Source organism: Canis lupus, chromosome 23 (assembly GCF_011100685.1).
Source record: "Canis lupus familiaris isolate Mischka breed German Shepherd chromosome 23, alternate assembly UU_Cfam_GSD_1.0, whole genome shotgun sequence".
NCBI lineage: Eukaryota > Metazoa > Chordata > Mammalia > Carnivora > Canidae > Canis > Canis lupus.
The window spans coordinates 26,378,399-26,399,526 of NC_049244.1; the positions used below are offsets into that span (position 1 = coordinate 26,378,399).

Below are 21,128 nucleotides of genomic sequence, written 5' to 3' on the forward strand. Positions count from 1 at the left end.
CTCCATTCTTTGGCTCATTTTTAAAGCCTCATTACCAAGCAGCACAAGCAGGACTATACACTCACTGCAAAGTTAAGTTAGTTACAAATTTTACTGGATTATAACAAAACTCTGGGTAATTGTCACCATTCCCACTGATGTGGCAAACTTGCCTCAGGAGCACTATAAACAACCAGAGAAAACGTTTTCATTGGCTTTTCTCTTCCAGTTTCCACCTCTAGTGTCTATAGATTCTTGACCATCAAAATGTTAACAGTTAGTAGTACTGCTTTAGAGGCTCACTGCTTATCCAGGGCAGGAGTACTCATGCTCTAGCAGCACTCTCTTCCTACCAAGTTAACAAGTAATATGATGTTCTTATGGATCAAAATTCAAAATGCACTGAGTATGTTAGGAAGGAAGGAAGGAAGAAGGAAGGAAGGAAGGAAGGAAGGAGGAAGGGAGGGAGGGAGGGAGGGAGGGAGGGAGGGAGGGAGGGAGGGAGGGAGGGAGGGAGGGGAGAAAGAAAGGCCTTTAAAAATATAATTTAAACTGGTGAAAGTGAATATGGGAACCAGTGCATTAAAATATCCTAGGGACTTTTCCTCTGATCCTCTTTTTGAGGGGTTGGCCAATTCTTTCTGCAAAGGAGCAGATGGTAGATATTTTAGGCTTTTAGGTTTAGTTTCCGTCTGGACAACTCTGTGCTGCTGTTGTGGCACAAAGGCAGTCACTGAATATGCCAGGGAGATAGATAGCTGTGCTCTAATAAAACTTTGTTTATGGATACTAAGGTTGGAATTTCACATGGTTTTTGCAAGTCATGCAATATTATTTTTTAAACTTTTTCAATCATTTGGCATGTGAGAGCCATTCTTAGCTTACAGACTGTACAAAAACAAGTGGTGCCAGACTGGCCCATGGGCCAGTCTCCCAAGCCTTACCCTAAAAAGTTACAAGATGCATCATTTGGTGACATTGGACAAAATGTATCTAAGAGAACAGCCTGATATGCTACACGCACATTTTAAAAAAGACATGAGAAACCAAGTGCAGCTAGTACTTCCAAAGGGTAAACATATATTATGAAATATGTAGGCAAAGGAAAGATTTGGTTATGGAGAATCCTAACATTGGTCAAAGATTTCCATAGACTCAGAACAAAAACAGGGCTCCATTTTAGGAAATCAACTAAAAATTACTTAAGTACCATTCCACTTCCATTTAGCTAAATACCCAAATAGCCATTTCTATTTAAAAGATAAGATTTTTGGGGGGTGGGGGGTGTTTGCTTGCTTGCTTGCTTCTGGCACCAGATAAGTGATTTAAAAGCTAAAATTATTTTGTGCTCATAGGATGACATAAATGATGGTGTGACTCCATATGACCACCCCCTAGTGTAGGAGTGTCATGATTATAAAGAAAACTAGAATGACCAACACTGATTTTAAAGAAAATTCCAGAATTAAAGATTTCTATAAGTTGATAAAGGATCTCCTATATAAAAATCTCAATAAAAAATCTAAACCATTTAGCTCTAAAGATTTGACTAATACTAAACGTAGTAGGGAAATAAATATTTTAAACTACCTAACATGTTATTTTTAAGTTAATTGGTAATTAAGCTTGTAGAGTTAAACTTAACTCTGAACACATCATATTGTCCACCCACTGAGTTTACTGTGAGAGTAGTTTTCTTATGGTTCAGAATTTAAAATACCCTAATTAAGTTAGAAAAGCCTTTAAAGCCATTATTAAGTGCTATTTTTATTCCTGATAAATTCAGATGGTAGTAAAATCAGATTTCTGGTATTAAAGGTGGTTATTTACATAGGGTGAGTGGCATTAATTATTTCACAGCAATCTGAGAGAATAGAAGTGAACAGAATGAACAACAGGAGCTGTTAAAATAGAGTAACAAGTGACAGATCCTGCAGTCCCCACTGAGGGAGAAGTTGCTGTGCGGAGGGCAGTCACCAGCCGGCCCCCTGCAGACCTGCAGACCGGAGCGGTTTGGTGAGGCTGAGGGTGGAGCACTCCTACCCATGCCAAAATCAGGAAATAATGGATCCCCAGGCAGGGCTGAATTTTATTCCTCTCACGAGTATGAGGTCAAATGTAACACATCAACAAGATGTAGGCTTCAAAGTTTATGTAGTGCCAAATGTTATTTATAGGAACACAACTAGCTGTGGAGAAAAATCACCACCTCATTATTCAAAAGGCTGTAGAAAACCACCTTTAAAATTTTTTTCTAGTTCATAACTAGGGACATAAAAGATTTTTTTTCAAAGAAAGGTCAGAAATGAGCACACACTACTGCCCAAGAAAAGATGCCAGGGTGGTTCGAGTAAGTGCCTACCATCACATTTTCTCAGAAACAATTCTGAAATATATAATTTTTAATATAAACTGGTTATCACAATAGCTTCATTTCACAGAGTTGGTTCCACACAAATTATCCTATTTCTTAGAGAGTTGTCTTCTAAACCGTGATAGCACATCCATCCAAAGAGTACATGTCCACAAAAACAGAGGCGCTCATCATTGCATTTACAAACAAATCTATATATTACCACTAACAATTTCATACAAATATCTGATGTAATTTCAATCTTTTAAACTCAACTCCAAATTATACTTGCAACACTACTAAGTCCTAAAGGGAAGAGCATATGCTGTTCTAAACCACACAAAAATGGGCAGTAATAAATCAAATTAATCTGTGAATGGATCTCCCATTTAGAAAGTCAGGGTATGATATAAAAAACATCAAAATGCTAAACAATAAAATTATATTTTCACTGTAACTTACAAGTTTTCTAAACTCTAACCTGAATATGGACAACAGTGGGACACAATGAAACATTAAACAATCCATCCTTTTGATCAATCTTTGACAAAAAGACTTCTGAAAAGAAATTCACATGTGTGATTCTTGTTAATTGTAGCCAGTCCTTTGAGGCCAGCACTGGTAAAATAATCACTCAGGCAAATGATTTCCATTTAACTGGCTGGAGAACATTCTGAACTCCAAATGGAGCCAGACACGAGGGCGAACTGCAGGCTCAGATGGCAAACGCAGCCACTTCTCTAAGTACAGTGAAGAACCACCATAGGCTTCACATCCCCAACTCCCTACCTGGTCAGAAATTGCCACTGTTGGGAAAACTAATAAGCTAAACAGTGAAAATGCATTTCCTGGGTCCTCCAATGGAGTGTGGCTCAGGTAGTATGTGGTGTTTCAAAGTAGAACCCACATTCGGGGAGCTCCAGGGTTTTCATCTCAGGTTTCAGCAACCTGACAGAGATGACGATGAGCACATTGATTTCTCTTCCAAAGTAGCTGCCAAAGCCACCTCTGTGCCAACAGCAAAGGTTAGAGTGTTGAGGAGACACACAGCCATCTTCTGGGTCCAAAGTGAGAGGACCAGAGGGCTCCCAAGCACAAGGTAAGAAGCAGGCTGAATGCATCAGTGAGCTATGAAGGGCATGTTTTAGGTTCTAGGTCAGCTAATCTTCATCTCAGTGAATCCAAAAGGATCTGGAACTCATAAGCTGTATAAAGACATACAAATAAATTACCATGCACTGAAAGCCAATTAGGTTCTTTGCTTCTTTGATCATCACTTTTCTGTTTGAAAAGGATTTCCACATAAGAGGACACATTATAAAACTAGATGCAGAGATGACACCATTCTGTGGATACTACAAAATAACTCCACACTTTAAGATGTCAGATTCTGGACGTTGTAAAAACTTTCTTTTTTTAAAAAGAGCTGTATAGTATTAATAGTGTTTGGTGGATGTTTTAGTAGCAAATCAAAAATTTTGATTCTGGAATACTTTAATTGCTAGAGGTACATAGGCATGAAGTACATGTCCTTAGAGTTATTTTTTTCGCCCCTTTTTCTTGCTTGGCAATTACTAGGCTTAACATAACTTCTTCATCAATCCAAACACACCAAACAGATGCCACTGTTTCAAGATGCTCTAAGAAGAATGTTATTCACCTAACAATAGTGAAAGTTACAGAGAACAATCTGGCTCTATTTCTCTTGATGATCATAATATAATCCCTTTTGCTGGTGGGGTTCTTAAAGTTGTCACATCATACTTCTAACTCTACCTTCTGACTCCTTTCTGAAACACCCGGGTCTCTCTCTAGCTGACATTTCAGGACATCTATCTTTAAATCCAGAGGATGGGCTGCAGTGGGGAGGGAATGCTGACCTCTGGGAGACTGCAGCAGGAACACAGGTGCTTTGGGAAGAGTGTAAAGCTGTTTTTTTGTTTTTGTTTTTTCCCATATATATTGCCATATTTTAGAAACCATTTTGCCCTGGGGGCTTTCCACCTATTCAAATGGTTAGTTTTCAAGCTCTGGGCAAAGTGCAACTCATTTATAAAAACAAATACTTCTCTGAGCGGAAGGCAGATGCTCAACCACTGAGCCATCCCAGGATCCACGATCCAGTCCTACATCGGGCTCCCCGCAGGGAGCCTGCTTCTCTCTCTGCCTATGTCTCTGCCTCTCTCTCTATCTCTCATGTATAAATAAATAAAATCTTAAAAAAAATACTTCTCAGTTTTAAAGGTCTAGTTAGACTTTTATTTGGGTTCCCACCAGAATTACAGGCTTGAAAGTCAAGATTTTTGTCAAGGAGAAATAATTTTCCAAATTATTTTAACATAGGAAGAATCACCCCATAGATCACAAAGCTTCATGCCATAGGGCAGAGGAGACTGGCCTTTCCCCTCCCAAGGCTGGGCTGGAGGAGGAAAGGAACAGTGGAAAAGTTAGAAGTCCATCTCTTGTAGTCTCCAGTGATTGGAAATGGAGCTAGGGAACCCCTCCACTGCATGGATGAGTCTCAAGGTGAATAGGGGTGAAGGCGAGGATGACAAGGTTTAGAATGATATTCTTTAGTGAGGACACAGGAAGAAGCCTCCTGCAACCATTCCCTTCCAGAAGTAGAGGGAAAGAGACAAAGTCTGGGAGACTGAGAATTTTCCCTAAAGAGCTGAGAATTTACAGGCCAAAGTGGATAATGTAAATTGATGCAATGGATTGAGTTCACCAAACTGAACAGAAATTGGGGAATACCCACCTCTGTCCTGAGAGAACAAGAGAGAGAGAGAGAGAGAGAGAGAGAAAAGCTACATTTCTCTTTGCCCTCTGAGTTGAGTGAGAGGTTTGCACTCAGACTCTACCCCAGAGGCACAGCTCATGGAAGGTCTGAGCCAGAAAGCTGGCCACACGAGGGCAAAGACTAGCGTGGCTTCCTCCACTGGATGAACTTTTATTTATTCAAAGTTAAACAGAGACAAAGACTTTATGAATAAACTAGGATAAGGAAGCTAAACACTTCCTCACAGCTTTGAAAAGTCACCAATGTACCTCGTGACTAACCAAAAGAACTGTATTATTTACAGAGCAAGGATAGCATTTTAAATATGTATGCAGTCCTTTCTTCCTTCCTTCCTTTCTTTCTTTAAAAAAAAAAAATCTCCTGGAAGGGTCCTTGACAGAAAAAATAACTTAGCAAATTATCTACCTTTACCCAATGCAGGAACATAAAATACTTCTGGTCAAGAAGAGACTATATCAAAAATAAACTCTGAAGGAATATAAGAGCAAAATCCAAAATATAATGTAGGATTTGATGGGAACAAGGAATTTCCCTGCTCTTGCAGGAAAGAAAAAAAAAAAAGATCACAGTATTTCAATGATCTTAGTTTTTTGTTTTTTTTTAAAGATTTATTGATTTATTTATTCATGAGAGACCTACAGAGAGAGACAGAGACATAGGCAGAGGGGGAAGCAGGCTCCCTGAGGGGAGTCCAATGTGGGACTCGATCCTAGACCCTGGGATTACGTCCTGAGCTGAAGGCAGACACTCAACCACTGAGCCACTCAGGCGTCCGTAATGATCTTAGTTTTATCAAAAATGCAGTAGTGTTCTTCTGCATAAAGCATAAGTTTAGAAAGAATTTCCCTAACTTTTCTGGAGCTTTAGGTTTCAGATATATTTTATAAATATTTTCTACCAGATTCAGTGAAATAAAAATATTAAAATAATAAATTCAGTTTGAAAAATAAATCTTGCTCTGCCACCTTTAAAAAGAAAAAGAAAGACTCTAAAGAGAGAAGTAAAACAGTAGAGACTCCACCAAATACACGGACCCTAAACCACTGCGGGGTAACAGTGCCCCAGATGGCCTTGGTTCAAACGAAATCCACCCCAGAACAGAAATGATGCCAAGCACAGGCTCCCATTTCTCATTTACCAATATGATTGGACAGCACCAACCATATCACTGTTTCCTAGCTTACTTAGAAATTTTAAATCAGACTGCTGATATGTTAGATGACACGGTGGCTTGCTTAATACCATTTATCATTTCTTGCCTGAAGACACCATCTGACAACATGTTGAACTCCATTAAGGTTTTCATGTCTGTTTTCCCAGAAAGTTTGGAGCTAGGTATCAAATGTAGCTCAGTTTGATAAAAACTGCAATATGATGAAGTCTCTTTCAAGGGGATTGTCAGCCCTTAAAAAATGCTACTCTTTCCTCGATTGCTCATTGCTTAGTATCTGGGGCATGTGTGTGTGTATGTGTGTGTGTGTGTGTAAGAAAACTTCTGAAAATGTGCTCTTTGGTTTCTGTGGAGACATGTGAAACTAGAAAACTGATCAGAAATAAATTCTATAATCACCACTGTGTGCACATCCTGAACATTATCTTCCAAAAGTTTCTCGAATCTCCCTCCATCTGATTACTGAGTGGTAGCCTGCTACATCTGATCTAATCACAATGTGATGCTGTCATCACACTGTATCTTTAACATTTCTTTTCCTTTCCATTGGCTTGGCAGCCTGAACTGTTTTGGAGTGGCTCAGCTATATGGTTTTGATGACTTCAGGGAAACTGCTTTTGGACACATCATTGGCTGGACCTCCCCGTCAGTGAATTAGACTATATAGCCTTTGGGTTTCTGATCTTCCCTCTGCAGGATATATCCATCTTTCTGTCTTTCTCCCTCCCTCCCTCCTTCCCTCCCTTCCTCCCTCTCTCTCCCTCCCCCCCTCACACACAGACACACACACACACACACACACACACACACATCTAAGCTCAGCTTCATCCTAAAGCATAATAATTTATCTGGTCTTTTTTCTATAGTTACAAAAGTTTGGAAGGTTGACACCTCCAATTAAAAGAAGCTTTTAATGTCAAGTTCTGAGGCAGTAGAGTGATAAAAGGAGCCACAAAGGAGACAGGGATCAATAGCAGCCTTATTATAGATCATCTCTGGCTTGGTCCAGATGGGCCGACTCCATTAATTATGAAGTGTGATTTATCTCCTCACCGCACTAATCAGTGGCAAGACAAAATACATGAAATCACACCAAGAAAATAAAGCAGAGGGCTTCTGATGTTGCATGCCAATTGCTAACATGTCTGTGTATGAAAGAAACCCTTCATTTCACATATTTTATTTAAAGAAACTTGTTTTTTTTTTAAGAAATATTTAAAGTAATGAATTAGAAGGGACTACTCTGTAATTTATCTAAAAACATTCAGAGAGCAAATAACATCCTCCTAGACAAAGCATCAGGCTAATAACTCTGAAAAAAATACTATTCTCTACTGGATAAATGGATTCCCCAGAGTATGCTTTCTTAATTAAATGTGAAAGCAATTAAAATCAAGATTTTTGTGAAGCTGTAAAAGATCAAAACAAACTAATTTTAAATAGAAAGTAGATACAAAGGTACTGCAATGGTAAGAATGAAGTCCTGTATAATCTCTGAACAGATGGGGGCTGCCCGAGTGTCCATCACTGTGCACATGAACAGCCCTACTGCCTGGAACAGAATCGGGCAACATTTTCTTTACTGTTTCTTCTCTCGTTTCATTCCCTACCATTCCACTGTCAATTTAATTACTGTGACTGAAGCGTATTCCATATTACAGAAAATCACAGCAAAATCAAGGAAAAAACCTTTTTCTTAAAAAAAGTTGTTGGCTCTTTTAAACAAATTTTAGGTGTACAATACATTTCTGTTGACTACTGGCATGAAGCTGGGCAGCAGGGCTCTGGGGCTTAGTCATCAAACTTAATGGGAACTATGCCTGTTGATTAATAACTCCATTCTCCCTTCCTCTGGCCCCTGGGAACTACCATTCCAGTCTCAGATTTTATAAATTGGACTCTTTTAGATACTCCACATAAGTGTAATCATGTAGTACTTATCTTTCCATGTCTGGCTTATTTCACTTTGAAAATCGTCCTCAATGTCCAGTGAAAAAAAATTTTAAAGGGAACCTTCATTTTATGCAACATTTCCAATGTCTTCTCTCTAAAGAAGAATGTTGACTCCCTAGTCTCTATATTTTAGTACAGATCTCACCAAAAAATTAGAAATTTTAAGTCTGAAATCAGAAACTAATAAAGATAGGTAGAGAGCTGAATTATTACTTTCATTAATACTAAAAGGAAAAAAAATACTAAAAGGATGGTAAAAGTCACTTTCATTTAAAAAGATGAATTAGATCAGTGATATTGATGGGAGGGGAAGGTTTATTACATTGAAATGACAGTGCAGATGTATCCTTAAGAGCACTGTGTGCTCTTAAGAGTATCCAGTTATTCACTAGAATGTCTTAAGCTCAGGTTACATAATCCTTATTTTCTCCCACCAGCTTGCTTTTAATTGCATTAGAGAACAAGCTCAAGTTTGATATTTTATTGTGAACAGTGACTACATTCAAGTTCATTTATATAAATTTTAAGTAAAATGTTTTGTTTTCTGAAGTAATAGTATAAAAGCTATGTTCAGATACTTACAACCAGATTTCTTTGAGTGGAATCTGATCTAACTATTGAAATACTCTTCCTTAGTTTAAGCTCATCAAATCTGTCTTTTAACCTACACCAAAGTATGAAAAATGAACTATGGGGATCCCTGGGTGGCACAGCGGTTTGGCGCCTGCCTTTGGCCCAGGGCGCGATCCTGGAGACCCGGGATCGAATCCCACATCGGGCTCCCGGTGCATGGAGCCTGCTTCTCCCTCTGCCTGTGTCTCTGCCTCTCTCTCTCTCTCTCTCTCTCTCTCTGTGACTATCATAAAATAAAAAAATAAAATAAAATAAAGAAAAATGAACTATGTTCCATCTTCATGAGGAACAAGAATCAAAAACATGTTACCTCTTACTTGGGAGAACCCCACATAAACAACTTTAGATTATTATTACTGAAGGTATCTGGGCTTTATCTGTCTGTTGATCACTCATCTACATACCACATATAGCTAATTTCCCTGACCTGGATTGCAGAAAAAACATGGGACAAAGAGATTCCTCAAGCTCTAAACCAAGTTACACCACTAATTTGATGAGCCACAGGGGTTCCATTTTATCAACAGCAAAATGAAGGCACTCATCACACGGTCTCCAGGCTCTCTTTCATTCTCGGCCTCTAAAGTGTAATGCCTGAGTCCAAGCCTGGCTCCGTACCGCTCAGAGATATGCGCGAACTACCATGACCCTAACGTGAATGTCCCAGAATATGTGCTTCCACATTTCTGAGTATGTTTCACTCCATGAACTCAGCTTTGAACAGCCTCCTTCTGATCACCTCTAGCTATTGAAATGTGACTCAGTCTTAAAGGTCTAGCTCAAAGGCCAGTATTTCCCTGGAGTCCTCCTTATCCTTAACCTGAAACTGACTATTCTTGCCCAATAAACATCCAAACAGTTTGTTTCCATATTTGAAGATACCTATTACATAATCATCTTATATCTACAGATACACTTTATCTCATTTACTAAACTATAAACACCTCAAGGGGAAAGAAGGCTTATTTGTCTGAAAACACATGGCCATTCCCACTCTCTGTACCAGCACAGTCTGTGTTTTCAACAACCCTCACCACCAATCTGCCTAGTTTAAGAATGTGTCGGTATTTCTCTTCTTCCTCTACTCCTGAATGGCTTTGACACCTGCATGGGTTTTTTGTTTTGTTTTGTTTTGTTTTGTTTACCTGCATGGCTTTGACCCAGGGTTAAACCTCACCACTTCCACGACCCCAAGGAGGGACCACACATAGGGTAAAACCACAGTTTGGGCAGTTTAGAAGTTCTATTTGTTGGAGGTAATCATAGGAGCCATTAGGACAATCTAGGGGCCATGGAGTGGGTGACCATACAACTAATTACCTAAACAGGGACATTCTAGGAGTTAAAGGGAGAACTATTAATAATTATTCTGGGGCTACAGGTAGATCAGCAGGAAGACCAGAATGTGTGGCCACCCTAGACATGGGCATTCTCTTCTAGCCTCCAGAATGGTTGACAAGTTGTTCACATTTCCATGATCAATTCCTTCTTTTCATTCTCCATTTTCACAAAGAAATTGGCATACTGATGTACTGGCTTATTAATAAGAGTTTAGACACTGAACAGTAATCACAATCATGATAGCATAAATACATATCTGCACACTCTTAGGAGAGACCATGCCACAGCCCTGTCCTCCCCACAGGACAAGCTTCAGCAGTATAGACCGGCAATGACACAGGAGTTCTGGAGGGGATTTCTCACACTACTCTTACTTCTCATTTAGAGCCTTCATGCAATAAATGGGAAGTCAACAAAATGAAATAAGATCTTATTTCCAAGGTTAATTTTGGGTAAAGCTCAATATAACATTATAAAAATAAAGAGCTATATTTAAAGTTACAGACTGTCCAAGATCCTAGCATACTTCCCATCAATTCCTTTAGCTGGCTTTAATAAACTCATCGTCACAAAGTAACAAACCATTAAGTCACTAAAAAAGGGGGACTATAAAATATAAGAGTTATTGCTGTACCATGATAACAGTTTTTAAAATTCAAATTATAATAATCTGAATTCAATTTTAAATATTTTATGGCTTAGTTTTTCCGATGGAGTTAAAACACAACAAATCAATACAGCGAGGGGTATTACGCAGCATAGCTATCTATCTCAATTAAACATTATGTAAGAGTAATTCCACATTAAGTAATTTCTTAAAGAGTAATTTAAAAAATGTGAACAAGCTAAAACATCCTGTCTTATCACTTCTGTAACAACACAACTATAAAGCTATGTGCAAACAAGAGTTGTGTAATAAGAGTTATCATTTAGCAGCCCAGAAAGAGGAAGGGGCAGGGAACCAGGGAGCACTGAGTGATTCCTATGAACACTGTGATGGGTGCTGGGAGATTGCCGGCATCTAGAAGCCTCTTTACCACGAACCCTGAGAACTTCCTGCTCGAGGTCAGCACCCAGCCCTTGGACTAGGTCCTGGGGCCTGACCCCTGTCTAGTCCACCCTATTATCACCCACGTGGGGTGCTGCTCCCCCACTTTCAGGAAATTTCTGTTAAAAAGGTTACCATGAAGAAATGTCACTGTGGGACTGGCATGGAAACCAGAGAAACACCAAGGGTCTAAGTCATGTTAGATTCTGGTGAACAAAACAGGTCTACAAAATGTCTAATGATTTTATTTGTGGCTTAAGCTTAAGAAGCATTTATACACATCAGCTACCTCTTCTGTTTTATGAGAAGGTGGGAACTAACCAGGTGGCCTCAGCCTCAGGCGTGAAAGAGCTCTTCAAACTTTTCCATTTTACCTCTTTTCCCATCTTTCCACTTCTCACTGCAAAGGAGCAGAGCGTAAGCTTCCTGTGTTTTGTTCCCCAGCGGCTTCCACTACCTTCTAGTCGACTGGATGACTCCTTGAAGAAAGGGGTCATTCATGCTCATTCTTGCAGCCCCTGCAGCACCCAGCACAGTGCTGTCCCCAGTATTTAGATGCATTTGCCCCTAGCCTGTCTTCTTCCTTCAGGTTGACTGCCACCCTCTGAGGTTTGCCTGCAGTGCCCACCGTCTGGGCCTTTATATCGCTCACCATGCCATGAATTTTAAGCTAGAAATAGTAGGGACTGATATGTACCTGCTAAAATGTGTGGTACTGCACAGGAATCAAGGAAAAAGGCAGGTAATGAACCGACAAGCCTGAAGACTTGAGTGAATAAGATCAAGAAGTGATGAAGATCAAGTCCATCGACAGAGGAATGGATAAAGAAGATGTGCTATATGTATACAACTGAATACTACTCAGCCACCAAAAAAAAAAAAAAAAAAAAATGAAATTTTGCATTTGCAATGACGTGGATGGCACTAGAGGATATTAAGCTAAGTGAAGAAGTCAATCAGAGAAAGACAATTATCATATGATCTCACTCATATGTGGAATTTAAGAAACAAAACAGAGGATCACAGGTGAAGGTAAAAAAATAGAAAATAAGACAAAACCAGAGAGGGAAACAAACCATGAGAGACTCCTAATCATAGGAAACACAGAAGGTTGTTGAAGGGGACGGAGGTGGGGGAAGGGGGGGTAACCAGGTGACGGGCATTAAGAAGGGCATGTGATGTGATAAGCACTGGTGTTATAGAAGACTGATGAATCACTGAACTCTACCTCCGAAACTAATAATACATTATATATTAATTAATTGAATTTAAATAAAAATTTTTTAATGTTAAAAATCTAATCAATGGGGTTTGGAGAACGTTTGCACTGATGAACATGTACCAGGAAGGTGGCACACCCCAAGTCCACAGGGTCAGAAGATCCTGTGCTTGGAATCCTTCCAGACATCATCCTATGTACCTCTCATCTGGCTGTTCATTTGTATCCTTTACAACATCCTTTTATAATAAATTAGTAATAGTAAAAATTAAAAAAAAATTAAAAAAGAACAAAAGGCATTTATTTAGAACTTTCCTTTTTGGAAACAGTACCCTCTGGTCAAGTCAATTTGTGAAACAGGGCATACTCTGTCATCCTCTTAGGACCTCAGTGTGTCGGCAAAGAAAAGGCCTTAAGATGTCCTGCAGTAAAGACATATGATTAATTCCGTTCAAACAGTATTCCCCTAAATTATTTTACCAGAGAGCCCTTTCTCCCATGTGACATTTACTCATATCCTAAGAAACCAAGGTTCCTCTGAACGCTGTGGGAAATGCTGGCCTAATCTGTTTTTTCGTTCCTTTGAATTGTATAAAACCTCTGAATTAAAGCTTTCAGATCAACTTATAGAAGAGTAAAAAATATTTGTCAAGGCTTATGATGCCGATCCCATTCTGTCTGTAACCACAGACGCTACATCAGGCGCAGCCCAGTGTTTGGTGGTGGTACAGTCTGGCCCATCTGGGAGAGGAATGACCACCCCCCACCCAAACCTCACAGGCTGGAGAGCAACTGCCAGCACTCATGGGTGCTGACAGCCTCAACTACATTGTGGGCTCTGAACAGTGCTGCTTACCCACTAATTCTCCCTTAAAGCTATGATAAGTCAAAAAGTTACAATAAGAGCAAGATATCATTAATGAAAATGCAAGATACATGTAAGCACAAAAATGTAATATTCTCGGTATCCCGAGGATAGCTCATTAAACGTTAAGTTGATTACAAATTATAGGTATCTCAGAGCAGCTGCTGCAAGGAAGGAAAGCATCACACATTATAATCATGTGATGGAAGCAATTGCCTTTAATGGTGTTTAAAATTTATTTTAGAAAAAATTAAATTTCTCACTTTTAGTAGTCTGAAAAATGCATACAAAATAAAAATGAGCAAATCTATGGTTGGTTGAAGAGAAAGATAAAAAAAAATTCTTTGCCATATACATGTAGAAGATAGCATATGCTTTAGAAATCAGTTCAGATAATATTCTTGGAAAGCTAACTGCTATTTAATCCAACCGAGGCAAGTGTCTCTGAATCCTGCTTTCTAAAACAACAACAATAAAATACCGAAGCTCTTTCGAATACAGCAAGGTCAGAGGAATAATTGTTCCAACATAGGTAAATGAAGCATGAAGTAGGAGAGCACACCCTAGCAAGAGCGCCTAAGTATGTCTGGTGTATTATCTTAAGATATCTTCCTCACCCAGGCTCCATAAAAGTACAAAGAACAACTCACCATGTCGTAAGTTGTTACAATCTTCTTTAGAACCTCAGGCACAATTCCCTGCAACTCCATCGTGGGATATTGCTCACTCAGATTCAGGACCACCAGGGGCGTGTTATCAGGTCCCAGAAAGCGGGGAGACACCGCCAACATGCACTGCATGAGATTGGCCACAGAGGAGAGGCCACACAGTTCCTTGAATGACACCACTGCATTCTGTTAGTGGAAAGAAAGGGGGCACTTTGTAATTAACCAGAGGTTTTAATTTCTTATGGATATTCTACTTGATATGCTTGATTATACTTGAACCGCCGGATACAACCGTTATTAGCACTGTCACAACAGAATTAAGTAATGGCTATTTTCCAAAGTAAATACAGTTACAGACGTTTTCAATACCAGTTTATCAAAAGTATAGAAAATGCAAGTAAGTAAAATTCATCTGAAGGGTAAAGCCTCTTTTCAGATCAAAGTTCACAGTGGTGCTAAGGCTGATGTGCAATCAGGAGCAAACGAAAAGAATGGCTTCTGCATGCAAAAAAGTAAAGGAAAAAAATCGAATCGGGTTGCAAATAAATCTCTCACCTGTTTATACTGGTTCCAAATCTAAAGGATCTTTTTTTTTGGGGGGGGGGGCTTAAACAACAAATGTATTGTCTCAGTTATGGAGACTAGAAGTCTGAGATCAAGGTTTTGACATGGTTTGTTCCTCTGAGGGCATGAAAGAGAGACTGCTCTCTTTCTTAGCTTTGGAAGTCTTGCGAAGGCAGACATCTACCAGCCAAGGAATGCCAAAGACTGCCAGTAAACCACCAGAAAAACTAAAGGAATTTTGAGGACACCCCAGTTTACCTGAGAGAACTGCCCAGCACAAGACCTTCCCCTATTGGCATGTCCACTGACTGCAACGTTCCTCCCCCCACCCTTTTCTAATCACCAGAGCTATGCCATTAAAATATCTGATAAAGAAAACCCCTTGACACTGTCAAATGCCCTGGGTTGCATTCTTGAAGCACCTCCCAAGTGCAAAAGGCATACCTAGTGCACATCACCTCACTAAAGCCCCTCAACCAGCTCCGCTGTGGGTGAGGAAATGGAGTCTCGGCTCTAATCTCTCTGTTATTTCTCTAAGGTCACGCAGCTGGTGAGTGAAGGAGTCGAGATTTTACCTCAAATCTGTGGATGCTGAGGGCTATGCTTTTAATCACTGTGCTGTAACAACTGGTAAATTCTAACCAAAATGTGAGTTATCCCAGGTGCACTTCCAAGTCTTGTGCTTTCTGCCTGCAGACACTCCAGTCTTAGAAATGAGCAGCACTTTGGTTTTATATTTAAACAGATTCTTTTTATTACTATCTCTTTAAACATGGACATCAAACTCAAGATCGCTTGGATGTCAACTGCTCGTGACAACAAACCATGACCGTGATATCCACAGAGGGGTCTCCCCATCACTCCATCACACCTCCCTGTTTTATTTTCTTCACAGCCCTTGCTTGTGTCTGCAACTGTCCTATCTGCTCATTCACCTGCTCACAGTCTGTTTCTCCTCCCACCACCCACTCCCAACTAAAGGCACGCTGTTCACGGCTGCACCCTCGCGGCCCCGACTGCCTGCGCGTGACAGGGGCTTGTTCAACCCAGCCCCCCGACTGCTCTGTCGGGCTCAGCACTGGCACACAGCGCTGGAGACACGCTGCTCCGGAGCATCCTCACGGGAACGCTGTGACACACGCACAACAGCAGCCCGGGGGCACACGGCGGCCTGCCTTGCTCGGAGCTGAGGGTTTACCAAACCGTTCTCACCCTCAGAAACAGGGAAAAACCCCTCAGATTTCTGTTATGCTTTTACTTGAAGAGAAAGAGGAGAATAAAATTTCTCCACTGTGATAAGGTCTTTTAATGAATGGAGTATCTGTAAAAATCTGTACAGGGTTGAAATTTGTGGAATAGGAGTCAGATTTTACTCGCTGATGGCATTCTTCTCATAACAGTTATTTTTATATATATAATCAGCTAACATATTTAAAATTTTATTTAATACAACTAAATAAATTTAATAATATATATGTATTTTAGTAAACAAATATATATATTTTAATAGATCTTACAGTGCCTGCCAAGCAGCTACCACAGACATGGCAGGCACTCTCACACACTGGGATGAGTCAGGGCCAGTAGCTCTCTGTGAGGCAGGCCCTAGCATACTGCTAGACATGTGGACGATCCTTAATGACATACATTAATTCCTAATGGATTGTTTTTAGCCATCATAGAGTTTAGAGGTAATTATTATCTTAGACTTCTAATAAATACTGACACCACATGTCTTTTACTTGAACACTTGAATAGCTGTCCTCTAAAATCAAGAGGCGGTTCAAAACAAACACATCAGCTCCTTTAAGTGCTTGCTAGTTTCCTAGAGCTGCAGCTCCAGAAGAAAGAATTGGAACGTGAGTCTTTTATTTTGGTAGGTTATCAAAGTGTGCTCCAGCCAAAGAGCATTGGGGAAAACTAGAGATTCCCATGCACACTCTTAGAAAAAAAAAAAAAAAATGGGGATCTGTGAATCAGACAAGAACTAGGATGTGGTTATGGGAGACCGAACAAAACTGCTCTACTCTAATACGTTATCGGTATGTTCAATACCAACTGCAGTTCTGGAAAATCAAATGACAAAGAAAAAATGAGACTAGTGATAAATGCTCTAGTAACAAACTGGAACTTACACATTATTGAAAATCAGAAATGCTACTGTAAAAGCCAAAGCCCTCTGGAGTATTCATAGGCCGTGCACATGCATTGTGAAGAGAAGCCTTTGAGCAAACACGTAGACACAAGAATGTACCTGCATGTTCTCTCTCAGATCGGTGGCATCCCGGATAGGGGGCTGGGCATTCTTGAACACCTCATCCACGGTTTTAATCCACAGTGTTCTTAAAGATGCATATTCCCTGGATTTCTTCCCTTTCCTCACAGAAAGGCCCCTTTTATGAGGTTTCCCTCCTCCTCTTCGGTTAGTGATAGCCACGTGGACAAACAGAGAAGCGTGCGCGAGGACCTCTCCGGTCAGGGACTGCAGGGGGACGTGGCGGTAGCCCGTCTGTAAACATTCAAAGGGAATTGTGTACTGGCCGATAAACTCATCCCCAATGTAGTCATCATCTAGCACGACAAAGCGCACCATGGCCAGTTCAGGTAGGTTGATTTGAAATTCGAAGCTTTCATCAAAAATGGGAGCATCTCCGTTCTGGTGCACGGTTTTTGTCCTTTGTTCCGCACAGTCAGCAGGGATTCCGTGAATCTCAACGTAGACGTAAGGATCCACCACATCCCCTTTGGCACCGGATCCTTTGGGTTTGGGAAAGTTCTGCCCGCTGATGATTTTAATGTGAAGAAGCTGAGGTGAGACTCCCGGGACGGAGTCCTTCGTATTGGCGCTGAAGAAAGAAACCTCCTCCCTCATGATGGCTGGCCGAAGGACGTAGCCGCAGTTTCCGTTCTGCCGGAACCAGCCGATATTCAGGTCCATCATCAGGCCTGGCGTCTGAAAGTTCATGGCGACGATCTGACAACCACACTTCCAAAAATCTTGAGGGTTCATGTTACTGGAGTCGATTCTCATTGGGCTGGGGAAGACCCTCGCGAGAAAACGCTTGTTGTAATTGACAAAGTCCCCTGGATTTTCATTGGCGTATTTGCTGGCGAGCACTTCGTTAAACGAACAGACTTCCCAGTACTTCTGAACCTGAAAGGAGACCTGGAACTCTTTGAACTGAACTGACTTACAGATGCTCACCAGCTCAGACAGCTCTTTACACAGCTGAAATCGTTTCACAGGCACGTTGTTGGGCTGCTCCACGTTCTCTTTTCCCATCCTCTGAGACATTTCTGCCCCTTCGTCTTCGTCAGTAACATCCCCTTCTACGCCAGAGCAGTTTGAGGACAGCTTCTTTGCTTTAATTAGTATCCTCCCCTTCAGGACATCTGGGGATGGTAGATAAGATTCCTCCACATTGGGCAATGTGGTATAGAGCTTGTCTCCTAAAATTTTCTTCATGTGTTGAACCATTACCTTCTGCTGTTTAATAGAACAGTGGTTTTCTAAACACAAGATAAGAGGATACTCTGAAGCAAAGAATGCATACTTGTTAATAATATCAATGACACTGCGGAAGACTATCTGAGAGGTCATGGTGTGGCCTGTGTAAATTACAGGTTCATTATCGGGCCCATCCCATACATCTAATTCAACACTCCGGCAACCCATTTTAAGAGCTCGGATGTATCCTGTGATGTCAGAGGGGCCTCGGAACTGATCCTCTATTAAGTATGTATTATGAGATGAGTTTATAAAGTAATGAGACAAAGGTTGCTTCATATCTTGACAGACCTTCTTATGTTCCGGATCAAATATGTAACAGTCAGGGGACATAAGGTACTTAGTAAACCCATCTATGGAAAGCCAGCCCTTTTCCTGACCTTCTTTGGATGGCTCGTATTTGTTAATAATTTCAAGGCTTATTTCCTCATTTATATGTGCCACACCCTGCTCTGCCTCAAGAAACATCATAAGGTCCTTGGTATCAAGAAATTCTTTATTGCTTGAAAACTGAACTAAAAGGAAATAAATTTCAGGTCTGGTACAAAGCTCATGGAAAACCTCAACAAATTCTTCCTTTGTGACTTCAGTACCAGCTTTGTCCTTGGATTTGTGCAATTCTTTGAACTTAAGCTCGATTTTGCTAGTTTTTAAACCAGGATTGAGGTCTCTGATACACTGCACAGCATTACACAGCGTTATATGTCCAAGGTTATCTACATCAATTTCACTAAACATTTGTGAAACCCAAGAAGTCCTCATGTTGTCTTGGCTACTTTCTAACATATCAAGTGTATGTTTTCCATAAGAAATTAGGTACCGCAGTCCTGTAACCCAGATGTTCGCAACATCTGCAGAGTTGGCAACCAAATCAAGTGACTCATAATTCTCTCCGTATATGACCGAAAACGCACAATCTTCAGATATCTGGTCAGAGATGCCATTGCTGCGGAATATGTCTGTATTTTTTCCTGTTCTCACTTCCTTAATGGATTTAATATCAATCTTGGCTTTCTCAGAATCCTTCTTAGATGGTTCCCACCTCAGGCTCTGCATGTCAGCATCCAATAAAAAATACCTATGGTAAATCCTAGAGTTGGAGCGAACCTTTTTGAGTTCTGAACCCTCAACCATTGAATTGATGCAATCGCTTGCACTGCTGATTTTCTTCTCCGTCGGCATGCTACTGAACGAGACTGTCTTCTTTCCGTTCTCTCTTCTGTTTTGTACCATCCTGGGAGGAAAAAAAAGAGTATAAGAATAACATAAACATGGGTTTCCATGTTCAAGACTAGGAATTAAAGTTTAAATTTCTTTTAAAAAACACCATACTGTTAGGATTTCCTGTTGAATATTCTATGACAAATGGTACTCAATCCCTTATAGAGCTTAGAAGTGGCCCTGGAGTTTGCAGCCTAATATAAACAGGTAAAAAAAAAAAAAAAAAAAAAAAATCATTGAATAAGTGTAATCCATGGGTATCAAGAAACAGAATTTCTTTTCTTTCTTTTTTTTTTTTTTAAGAAACACAATTTCAATAACACACAATAAAATCCTTTACAGAGAACCAGCTACTTAAATTGCAGGGCTCAGGTAAAAATGAAAATGCAGGGCTCCTTGTTCAAAAATTGTTAAGAATTTTAGAGGCACCAGGGTGACTCAGTCAGTCAAGTGTCCAACTCTGGATTTAGCTCAGGTCATGCTCTAAAGGGCCATAAGAGTGAGCCCCGCATTGGGCTCTGCACTGAGTGTATGGAGGCTGCCTAAGATTCTCTCTCCTTCTCCCTCTGCTCCTCCCCACTCTTTCTCTCAAAAAAAAAAAAAAATTGTTAAGAATTTTAAGGTGACAGAAGAGCATTAAGTGAAGTGCAGGGCCCTTCTGAGTGTGGGGCCTACACAGTCGTACAGGTCATATCCCTATGAAGCAGGCTCGGTGTGAATACATCTCCCACACTAGTGTTCCTCAAAGGGCTGTTACCACACCACTTGCCTCAAAACCACCTGATTTACCTGATGAAAATGCAGATTCCTAGGCATGTGGGATCAGATCTGGAGGGGGCAGTGCTCGGGAATTCACATTACAGGCAACACTCTAAGTGATGGGGATGCCCCTGAAATCTGAAAACCGCTTCCTGACCACTTGGACTCACTAAGATGTCTGGGCTATTTCTGGAAACAACATATGCCCAAAGACCAGAAACAGCTGAGTACCGACCACTAAACTGTGCGTTAAATGAATAGACACTGAGATTCCAGCAGAAATTCCTGGCTCTTTAGAGCCTCAGATTAGTCGTGGTTCTCAGGACTTTAGTCAGATATGGTTTGACGGCTGCCGTTGCACTGAGTCTGGGTGGGGGGATAGCTGAGAGTGCCTCAAAAGTCCTAGAGCTGGATTTTTTAAAGCCTACCACCATGCACCAAGCTAGTGTTCAGAACAGTGTCACCTAAGTACCTCCAGTATTATCAGTTTATTAACACTATCAAGGGAAAAACTTCAGATGGCATCTATTTCTAAAGAAGTCTACATCACCAATGACACATCCCTCAACTTCCCCCACACAGTGTAACAGAAGCCCAACTCGAGATGCTGATGCCACAGCTCTGTGTGTATTTAAGTTCCTTCTCTGTGCAGACACCTTTATTATTCTTTTTTTTAAGTGCTCAAATGACCTCAAAGCAATTTTCACTGAAAGTGTGATGTTGCCTTTCAGGAAGTATATGACATTTCTGATAAATCTTCAGTAAGTCATTATATATATAGGGAGTAGACATGGAGGTTGAGATTCTATAACTTTTGTGGCAATAAAGAAAAGAACATGAAGAATATTATAAAAGGCAATTCTAACTCTCCTGCTCTGGAGAGAGAATCTATTTTGAAAAAAATCTCTACATTTTAGAAAGTGATTATGCTATTCTCTGCATCTGAAATTTAAAACCACTCTTAGTTTTTGGCTACCTATACTTCCAAAAGCAATTTGCAGGAGGTAATTAAACTAAAACTTTAAATCATATGGGCATCATTTCCC

General features: G+C 40.4%; 1 protein-coding gene across 1 annotated transcript in view; it reads right to left on the reverse strand.

The window, feature by feature from the left end:
- The window catches only part of PLCL2 (phospholipase C like 2), a 185,828-nt gene that overhangs the window by 51,909 nt on the left and 112,791 nt on the right, over positions 1–21,128 (reverse strand). The window contains 3 exon segments of the mRNA XM_038570754.1: positions 14,013–14,216; positions 16,849–19,308; positions 19,310–19,336. Of these exon segments, the coding sequence (XP_038426682.1) occupies positions 14,013–14,216; positions 16,849–19,308; positions 19,310–19,336 (2,691 nt within the window).